This window comes from Oncorhynchus clarkii, chromosome 2 (assembly GCF_045791955.1).
Source record: "Oncorhynchus clarkii lewisi isolate Uvic-CL-2024 chromosome 2, UVic_Ocla_1.0, whole genome shotgun sequence".
Lineage (NCBI taxonomy): Eukaryota > Metazoa > Chordata > Actinopteri > Salmoniformes > Salmonidae > Oncorhynchus > Oncorhynchus clarkii.
This window is the reverse complement of record NC_092148.1, coordinates 18,337,747-18,348,432: the sequence shown is the minus strand read 5'-3', so window position 1 is coordinate 18,348,432 and position 10,686 is coordinate 18,337,747. Positions and strand designations below refer to the sequence as shown.

At 45.0% G+C, this 10,686-nt stretch overlaps 1 protein-coding gene across 1 annotated transcript in view; it reads left to right on the top strand.

The window, feature by feature from the left end:
- The window catches only part of LOC139423656 (glutamate receptor ionotropic, kainate 2-like), a 217,856-nt gene that overhangs the window by 86,553 nt on the left and 120,617 nt on the right, over positions 1-10,686 (top strand). Inside the window, exon 7 of the mRNA XM_071175266.1 lies at positions 1-17. This exon is cut by the window's left edge and continues 157 nt beyond it. Coding sequence (XP_071031367.1) covers positions 1-17 — 17 coding nt within the window. The remainder of the gene's footprint in view (positions 18-10,686) is intronic.

Sequence of the window (10,686 nt, the reverse complement as noted above, 5' to 3'; positions counted from 1 at the left end):
TGGACGGCTTCATGACGGTGAGTACAGCTACTCATACAGCTACTGTATGAGGCCAATCGGAAATTGCGCCCTATTTGCTGACCTCTGTTCCCTATAGCTTTTAGTCCATTTCGGACACAGAAGCTACTGTGATTGGGCTATATGTCTATAACTCTTTGTTGCTCTGCTCTTCTGCAAAGTTACGAATATTATTACTATGGAATAGAGACTTATGCTGGACGTGTTACTGCTGTGTGGCAGAGAAATCCATTCCACCATTAGATTGTTTCCTAGATATTTTAAATATCACATTAGACATTTGATGGAGTAAGGCAGGAATGTTGTTTGGACGTAGACTATGCTTTCTCTGTGTGTGACTGTTGCTAATGCATTAGCCGTTAGTGAAACAGCCATGCTGTGAGCATCGCCTTCCTGTGAGCATCCGGCCTGTCCCAGAGGACTGAAACACACGACCTCCTGGGTCCCTGGGCTCTGAGCCCTGTGTGATAACGTGGCTCCTGTTGCATGGATCCAACCCCTCTCTGATAACAGCACACAACCAGTAATGACTGTTCTGCAGCAGTCCTGCTACACCACTACTCTCTCTTACCTGGGAGCATTGCCAAAATATGAACTCACCAGAGACAAGGAGAGAGGGAGGACAGGGAGGGAGAGAGAGGGAGGACAGGGAGGGAGAGAGAGATAGGGAGAGAGATGGAGAGACAAGGAGAGAGTGAGGACAGGGAGGGCGAGAGAGCGAGCGTGAGAGAGATGGAGAGAAAGGGAGAGAGATGACTGGAATTAGGGTTCCAGATTCATTCCAAAACAACTGTAAAGGTGCTAAAAGGGACATATGGCTGGACTGACTGGTCATATTCCAGTTGGAGGGAAGCTGTGGCTTGCCACTGGAGGACAGAGAGCTTCCTTTAAGGTTCAAGGAACCTTGCTGAGGAGTTAGTTCCAGGGTTGTACTGTATCTTAAGACCTGTTTGCCTCTTTGTTACAGTCTTCTGTTGGATTAGTGGGTCAGTTGGTGGTGCTTCTCTCTGGAGGCCTCCAATAGACTGGGGGCAGTTGATGTATTTCTCTGACACATAGTCAATTGAAACCTAAGGAATCAACTGACTTGGTTCTTCGCCCTCCACACGCATGTACATAAATTAGCTCTCTCAGATCAATAGACTATATGTAGTGGCAAGGACAACTGCAAAGCCCTCTATCAGCTGTTTGTGTTCCCATCTGTTCCTTATGTAGTCTATAAGGCTGGATGAGTATTACTTCATAAGACTGTTATTTTTGGATCAGAGGCATCAGAAGATTAATTCCAGGGGAGGTACTGTGCTGTGACCCCGCTCATCAGGGAATTAATGGCGTAGTTGGAAGGCGGGGATTGATTCATTAGACAAATGGCAATCAGTCAGCAGCTAATGCATATTGACACGGCGAAAGGTTCCGTAAACGTTTGATTAACGGCTTCATTTGTGAGCTGTATTTACAGTCTTGTGTCCTTAAGTACTGAACCGCTGATGTAACTTATGGACTGGCGATCGTGACAGATTACACCCAGAGCAATACAAAGACTCAGCTATTTTTATACAGCTCTTTGTTTTCGGCCCACCGCTTTCAAAGTTTATTGTTTGAAACACTATGGAAATGTTGTGTGTTTCTTTGTGTGTGTGTTTGTGTATGGATGGATATTTCTTTTTCTACAATGATGTTGGAAAGAATGGAGAGTAGATGGGGAACAGGCAAAATCATATCCACCAAAAAGGGGTGAAGAGGTAGACAAATCCTGGTCCAGGCACCAGGTTTTTAAAACAACTTTTAACACTTTGGATTTGACTTTTCTGTGTGATTTAATCCCTGTTCCTCTCCTACTGTTTGATCTGCAGAACAGAGCACTCTGAGAGATTAGAGAGAGGTCGTCCTCTCCCACCTAGCTTGGCTACAGCCTTGTTATTTTGGCTTAAATTGATCTCGGTGCCTGCCTTATTTGGCTGTGACTCACGAAAGATTCCTGTCGCCTGTAAAACCTCAGAAACAAACCCCAGTGCCAAAGAGGATAATGATCAAACTGCCGAATTTTCATTTTCACCCCAGGATGTTTTTTTCTCCTTCTTCTATTTTTTTTCTAGATTTGTTTGTGTGCTGCAATGCTGAATGGTAAAGCATAATTCTGCACCTCATTTCTTTATGCTACAATTAATCTTCCTTTGGAGAAGGAAGTCCTGCCCTGTCACGGCTTAACACGCATAATGAAAATGACCTAACAAGCCCTACAGGTTCATTAGCATAATATCTCCTGCTTGCTAATTGCTTTAGCTTCTGTCTGTTTCACTCTGAGGCGGCTAGGCTAATCTCGAGGAGATTCCCAAAACACCCAGGCATGACCATACATCCTACAATGTATCTCCCTGTCTTGAGTTGGAGAGGGGAGGCATTGCTTTTTAACCAGCTCTCTCTTTGGGTCAGGGCAGATACCTAACCCCACGATTTGAATGTAGTTGGCCACTGTTTTGTTTAAGTCAGGGGTTTGAGGATAAAATGGTGTTCCTGTAATGGAAACCTAGCAACCACACCATCGATAATCATACCAATACTTCCCCCATGAAGACGGAGAGACATAGATCCAGGGCAAATTCAAATAAACACGTCTGTGCTACTGGGTGGGTTGCCATTTTGTGATTTGCAGCTAGGCTATCATTACATGTCCGGCCATGGGAAATACTTCTCAATAACAGCAGTCAAACACATGTGGAATCACATTACTCAACCATCACTCAAACAGCCACATACATCATATAGCAGACTGAAAGACTGGCAGAAACACTTCCAGATGTGAAGAATGAAACAGACATAGAAACAGTATCGAGACAGAGAGAAAGAGACCGGTTGAATGGAGAAGGAGAAAGATTGAGAAAATGGAGGAGGGGGAGAGGGGGAGAGAGAGAGAGAGAGAGAGAGAGAGAGAGAGAGAGAGAGAGAGAAAGAGAGAAAGAGAGAGAGAACAGTGTGGAGAGATTGAGAGAATAATTATTCTGTGCTCTCTTAGCCGTCCCCTCGGCTCAGCGCCTTCTCCTGATCGACCTGTCTATCACGCCGTCACCATGGCATCTCCGGGGTGATCTCCCTGAGTTGCAGCAAGGGGCGGAGAACATGGCTGGTGCATGCCGGAGAGGGGGAAGCTGACCCTGGCCAGCTAGCAGGCTGCTGGACAAGCCCTGAACACACCTGAACAGCCCTGGACAGACCGGGCCAGCAGGGTCAGCAGGATCAGCAGGGTCAGCCCCCAATGTCTTCCGACAGATGGCGTCATTCTAACGTGACATGCGTCACCATAGCTCTATCTGACGTTAGACAATGGGTCAGCCCTTAAACAGCCCTGGCAAGCCAGCGAACTCCTGACACAGCCCTGGACAGACCCTGGACAGTCCCTGGACAGACCCTGGACAGACCCTGGACAGATCCTGGACAGTCCCTGGACAGTCCCTGGACAGACCCTGGACAGACCCTGGACAGATCCTGGACAGTCCCTGGACAGACCCTGGACAGACCCTGGACAGACCCTGGACAGACCCAGGACAGACCCTGGACAGACCCTGGACAGACCCTGGACAGACCCTGGACAGACCCTAGGATAAGACACGTTTTATTCCAGTACTATGACAACCCTCCAATAGAAGTGAGAGCTACTATATGGGAGGGAGCGATATTTCTTTACCAGATATTGGCATCCTCTTCAGTCTTGGTTTTGTGATGAACCCCATTTGAACTCCATTTCTCCACCCCACAGATGAAGCTCCTCTATCTAAGCTGTGGCCGTCTGCCTCTCTCTGTATTTCAGGCCAGCTCGCTCTTTTTGTGGCTGAGGGTCGTGGATTTGGGATTTGGCGCTGCATCTGTCCACATGCGGGGAGAGGAATTTGGAAGTGGAGTATGCGTGGGCATTATTCTGGCAGCTGGTTGGCATGTGTGGTAGCTGGCAGAGACAAGCAGTGCCCCCCTCTTATACCAAGGCCAGAGGCTCTACTGCTGCTGAGATGACCCAAAACTAGACGATTCTCATCCTTTATCCTATTCAATACCTCTGCAAAGCACACACTGTGTGGTTTTAGGTCTTCCTATTGGATTACCATTTGACAAGCTTTTACTAGATTATACCACAGCATTTATTGAAACATCTTGAATCTGATTGGTTAGAAATCCTATTCTTTAGTCCAATCAGTGGAAGCAGACCATAGCCCACTTAAAACGTAGATTTGTAAATAAAGTAGTATGTGTGTCCATTTTGTGTTCTGGCTGAGCTGCTGTCATTTGTTGTTGGTGCTGTGGTGGCTGTGTGTAGCATGCTGGTGGTGTGTGTGGGTTTGTGTATGCAGGTGTGTGTTTTATAGCGTGTGTGTGTGTGTGTGTGTGTGTGTGTGTGTGTGTGTGCGTGTGTGTGTGCGTGCGTGCGTGCGTGCGTGTGTGTGTGTGTGTGTGTTTTTGTGGAAGCGTAGCCGCTGTCACGTAAGTGTGCACAGACACGGGGCTGCATTAATAACTATGTGCCCCACGGTATCGCCGCCAGGTATCAGCATAGACAGGTGTCCCTGGAGATGGGTTACTACGGAAACAGAGTGATAATCTAGATTTTGGAAACAGGGCTGGCATTTCGTCCTCCCCCAATCCCCCATCCCCCCATTCTGACATCCTCCTCTCCTCTCCTCTCCTCTCCTCTCCTCTCCTCTCCTCTCCTCTCCTCTCCTCTCCTCTATTCCCCTTCTCCTTTTCACCATCACCCTCTCCTCCATCCACCCCACTCCTCTCTTCTCCTCTATCCCCTTTCCTGTTTCTCTCTCCTCAATACCCTCTCCTCTCTCTTAGGATCGGCAGGTAGCCTAGTGGTTAAGAGCGTTGGGCCAGTAACCATTCTGCCCCTGAGCGATGCAGTTAACCCCCAACAGCGGATTAAGGCAGCCCCCCGCACTGCTCTGATTCAGAGGGGCTGGGTTAAATGTGAAAGACACACACAACTGACTAGATCTCCTCTCCTCCAGGGACTGCTGCCAGCTCCACATATCATCCCACTGTTCCCCTGAGAACTATGAGCCATGTTACTCTCTCCCACTATCAAACTTCTACTCTCAGTCTGAAATATGTGAAAAATCTCCATGTTAAGGATCTGACTCTATATCTAACTCTTATAATTTCCCCATCCTCCCTCTCCTTTCCTCATCCTCCCACTCCTTTCCTCATCCTCCCTCTCCTTTTCTGATCCTCGCTCTCCTTTCCTCATCCTAGCTCTCCTTTCCTCCTCCTCCCTCTCCTTTCCTCACCCTAACTCTCCTTTCCTCATCCTCCCTCTCCTTTCCTCATCCCCCCTCTCATTTCCTCATCCTCAACTTCCCTCTCCTTTCCTCATCCTTCCTCTCCTTTCCTCATCCTCATCTTCCCTCTACTTTCCTCATCCTTCCCCTCCTTTCCTCATCATCCCACTCCTTTCCTCATCCTCCCTCTCCTTTCCTCATCCTCCCTGTCATTTTCTCATCATCCTTCTCCTTTTCAAAATGTCCCTGTCTTTTAAGTCTTTCTGGGAGTGACGTTGCATCTGTAATGAGCTGCTGGTCTCAGACCGACTCAACTCCAGTCAGCGTCACGAGCCATCGTTAGATCAGTTACCCACAGTGCACTGCTCCCAGCCATGTGCTGCACCCTGATTAAACACAGCGACAGTGGCAGATCTCTAGAGCCAGAGTTACTGTAGATCCAACACTGACGAGAGCTCATAGAGAGGCGGGTAGAGGGAAAGCGAGAGAAGGAAAAGAAGAAAGAGAGAGAGAGAGAGAGGGAAGGAGAAAGAGGGACAGGGAAGAAGATGTATATATATGAGAGAGAGAAAGCGAGGGAGAAAGAGAGAGAGAGAGAAAGCGAGGGAGAAAGAGAGAGAGAGAGAAAGCGAGGGAGAAAGAGAGAGAGAGAGAAAGCGAGGGAGAAAGAGAGAGAGATAAAATAAAATAAAATGTTATTTGTCACATGCTTCATAAACAACAGGTGTTGACTAACAGTGAAATGCTTATTTACGGGCCCTTCTCAACAAGGCAGGGAGAAAAATATATAGAAAGAGTAGAACAAATGATAATAATACACAGTGAATAACGATAACGTGGCTGTATGCAGAGAAAGGAAGAGAGATAGCGAGAGAGAGAAAGAAAGTCAGAGCATGGATGAAAGTAAAGCTGGAGATAAAGCAACGATTGACATTGCCATGTCTATAGAGTAAGTGAAGAGTTTATTTCCAAGACGCCATATCCACCAATTTTTCACATTTGTGTTTTTTCATCAGAAATTATTGCTTATGGGTATAATCATGTGTCAAATATTTGTGTCAAATATTTATGTTCTCAGATTTTTTATTTGTAGATTTCAGATGTGTATTAAAATGTTTTTTTTTTTTGCAAAACACTATATATCCATTGTTTAGCTAGAATGGAATGTTTGTATCCTTTATATTTGACTGTGACATGTGGTTGTCTCACCTAGCTTTCTTATAGGTCAAGTCACTCTGCATAAGAGCATCTGCTAAATGACTTATATGTAAAATGTTAACAGTTTACATAATAGATCTCATGTTGCTGTATTGATTCATTTAAAAACAAATATTGATGTTACAAATGTATCATTTGTACAGTTCTTTAAAAAATGTAGTAATTTGTTACATTTGACTGTGTAAAACCTACCGTGGCAGGTACTAGTTATCTGAGCGAATATATAGCGTTTTGCAAAAACACTTTATTTTTCTCTCTGATATGAAACCATCAAGTGATAGGTTTCAAACAAATATATATCTGTCATTGAAAAACCCCATGGCATAATTAGATAGTGAAAAAACACACCGATCTCTTTCTTAAGTTCTTTAATCAATAAAAACTAATTTACCAACATTTCAGAAAATTGAAAAATAGTGTTTTGCAAAGAAACTCTTCAAGTATAGTTCAAGGCTACAGCCGGCGTCATAACAGGGCACAGCTTTATAACAGAGAGAGACAGTGGCAGGTAAAGGGATTCACCTTTCCTCCTCTGCAGAATGACCTCAATGTATTGATGCACTCAAAGCCAGCTCAGTACAATCTTGAATCCTATTCCATTTGCTTTGACATTCATCTAGACAGTATATATACTAACCTTTGTTGAAGGTCATTGTAAACACCAACACATGTCGTATGCCTATCATGTTAGACGTTATTCAAATTTCAAACATGTTTCATTTCCGTGTTTTTGGAATTTGAAACATTACACTGAAATTGCTGCTCGTATCATTTTACATATATTTCAGCCACATCCTGTATAACCGATGCTCATTATAAACATACATATTAAACTGTAGCTCCGCTCAGAGAGCCCTTGGAGCCAATTCCTCTTTTGGCTCATTATCTATCGTTGCTGGGGAAACCACCAGATTCAGTTGAGTGTTTTAGGCTATTATTTCTCCTGATGCTGTGTCTTAGTCACACCATGCTTGATTCTGCTAGTTAAGCACTCTGGTTCTGCACGCACATACGCACGCACTATAGCTCTCTGCTCTGCGGCTTCATGTCTGTAGTCTGCCCTATTCAAGGCTGGCCTGGGCAGCATTTGTATGCCTGACAGAGTGGGGCTCTTTTTAATTGGAAAAGCTCCTCTTAAAGACTTAAAAACTAATTTATGTTCCTGAGAGCTGAGATCAAATGGTACGCAGGAGGGAGGAGGGGGTGAAAGGGGGTGAGGGGGGTGGAGGGAGAAGAGATGGGGAAGAGAGATCACAGGGGGTCGGCTATATGTCTAGTCCACTCAGAGCTGGGTTGGAGAAGGGAGGCTAAAACCCCCTCTCTTTATCACTGTAATACTGTAACCACATTGGACTTCAGAAACTGCAACATCTCAACATCTCGCTTCACCCACACTATGTGTGTAGCACCCCCTTTACTGCACTGGACTGTCAGGACTCATCTCACTCACATAATCTGAACAGTTTTAACTCGCACACGGTTTATGGTAAGAATGAGCTATATAGATAACACAGATTATGATATCAAACTAATCTAGTTCTCACACAATAATACACATTCAAGTGTTCATTCTCATCAGTAACCACAGCGTTCTCTCAGAATTACCCATGATGCAATGTTTTGATCAAATCAAAGTTTATTTGTCACGTGCGCCGAATACAACAGGTGTAGGTAGACCTTACAGTGAAATGCTTACTTACAGGCTCTAACCAATAGTGCAAAAAAGGTGTTAGGTGAACAATAGGTAAGTAAAGAAATAAAACAACAGTAAAAAGACAGGCTATATACAGTAGCGAGGCTATTAAAGTAGCGAGGCTACATACAGACACTGGTTAGTCAGGCTGATTGAGGTAGTATGTACAGGTAGACATGGTTAAAGTTACTATGCATATATGTTGAACAGAGAGTAGCAGTAGCGTAAAATAGGGCTTGGCAGGTGGTGGGTGGCGGGACACAATGCAGATAGTAGGTGTAGCCAATGTGCGGGAGCACCGGTTGGTCGGGCTAATTGAGGTAGGATGTACATAGTTAAAGTGACTATGCATATATGATAAACAGATAGTAGCAGCAGCGTAAAAAGAGGGGTTGGGGGGGCACACAATGCAAATAGTCCGGGTAGCCATTTGGTTACCTGTTCAGGAGTCTTATGGCTTGGGGGTAAAAACTGTTGAGAAGCCTTTTTGTCCTAGACTTGGCACTCCGGTACCGCTTGCCATGCGGTAGTAGAGAGAACAGTCTATGACTGGGGCGGCTGGGCTCTTTGACAAATTTTCGGGCCTTCCTCTGACACCACCTGGTGTAGAGGTCCTAGATGTCAGGAAGCTTGGCCCCAGTGATGTACTGGGCGGTACGCACTACCCTCTGTAGTGCCTTGTGGTCGGAGGCCGAGCAAATTGCCGTACCAGGCAGTGATGCAACCATGATCTCGATGTTGCAGCTGTAGAACATTTTGAGGATCTCAGGACCCATGCCAAATCTTTTCAGTCTCCTGAGGGGAAATAGGCTTTGTCGTGCCCTCTTCACGACTGTCTTGGTGTGTTTGGACCATTCTAGTTTGTTGTTGATGTGGACACCAAGGAACTTGAAGCTCTCAACCTGCTCCACTACAGCCCCGTCGATGAGAATGGGGGTTGTACTTGGTTCAGGGATGTAATGTTGCTGTGAGCCACGGGTGAGTCAGGTATAAACCTGCAGCTGCTCAGACATGTACACACACACATGCACATAAACACACATGCACGTACAAAGAGAGCTCAAAAACAAGGCCTCTGGGCTACCTTCCTCCTCTTCAAAACAAAAAGACATCAAGACAGCCAAAGGGAATCTGATGACATGGCCTCACTTTGACTCTTTTCTTACCTTGACTGAAAGGGGCCACTCATCAGACAGCTGCTCACAGGGCTTCTTTAGGTGTTATCGAGCAGAGACATTCTTCTTCTATTCAATCCCTTGCCTCCAGGATTATAGGCAGGGCCTGGAGGACATTTTCCTACTTGTATGGATGAATTATATTCAACACAAGGTCACAGTCATTAGAATGCAGTAACGGGTGATGAGTCACCATGATAAACATCATGCAAAATTGAATAAGAAAAGACAATACCACAGTCCTAGCATTGTGATGGATATTATCCAATTCACATTTATTCTGCCAATAATACCAAGAATGTGTAAAGAAGTGCTGCAAATGTACTGTTAGGCTCACAATGACTGACTCACAAGAGCTGGAGGTTTAGAATAGACTGTCTATTCAAAATCCTCATCCAAATCCCCCTAACAACACATCTCACGCACACCAAGCTAACATTAGACTTATATTACACATCTGTTATGTAAATGAAAGTTCACTTAAATAACACTACCCTATGGACTGTGGCCAAACAGATGACCTGTCCAATTCAACATTTGGTTACATTTTGAAGTGTAATGTAGTCTTGGATGACCAGTTCAATTCCATATTGGTATGGTTCTTAAACATAATGTATAATGGACCAGGTATAAGGTATAAGGACCAGGTGTCCAATCTGCCCCGTGGGTCCTGTCTGTACTGGGGGGGGGGGGGGAGAATGGAGAAGGGGGCTCTAGCAGAAATGAAGAGAGACAATAAAACAGACAGACAGCAAAAATGTGAAGCAGCTTGATCTTGAGACTCTTCTTCTTCTTACAAGATGGGATTTTCACGGAACATGAAAGCAAACTCACTCAGCTACAGTCAAAGTACCTGAAGGTATAAAAACCAAAGCTTACCTCTTAAATAAATCTTAGAAAGGAACAAACCGTTTTTCTTCCTTTTTCTTCCAGTTGCTGCTGCTTTTAGACTACTCCTCCAGTGGGAGTGTGACAGTGCAGTGAAGGGAAAAGGTTTTGCTCAGCCTGCGGCGAATCCTCATGGTAGCAACCTGATGGCAGGCGACGGTGATATCGCTAGACTCTGTGTTTGCGTTTGTGTGAGTGTGTGTGTGTGTGTGTGTGTTTGTGAGTGTGTGTGTGTGTGTGTGTGTGTGTGTGTGTGTGTGTGTGTGTGTGTGTGTTGCAACCTCTGGGAGACATGTCTCTAGTTAGCTGTGAGATGTGAGATCTGTTCAGTGTGGATTACAGGAGAGCAAAGAAGTGAGAGAAGTGAATTATAAAATTATAGATTTAGTTATTTTCAGAAAGGACCTTAAGAGAGGAGCTAAAA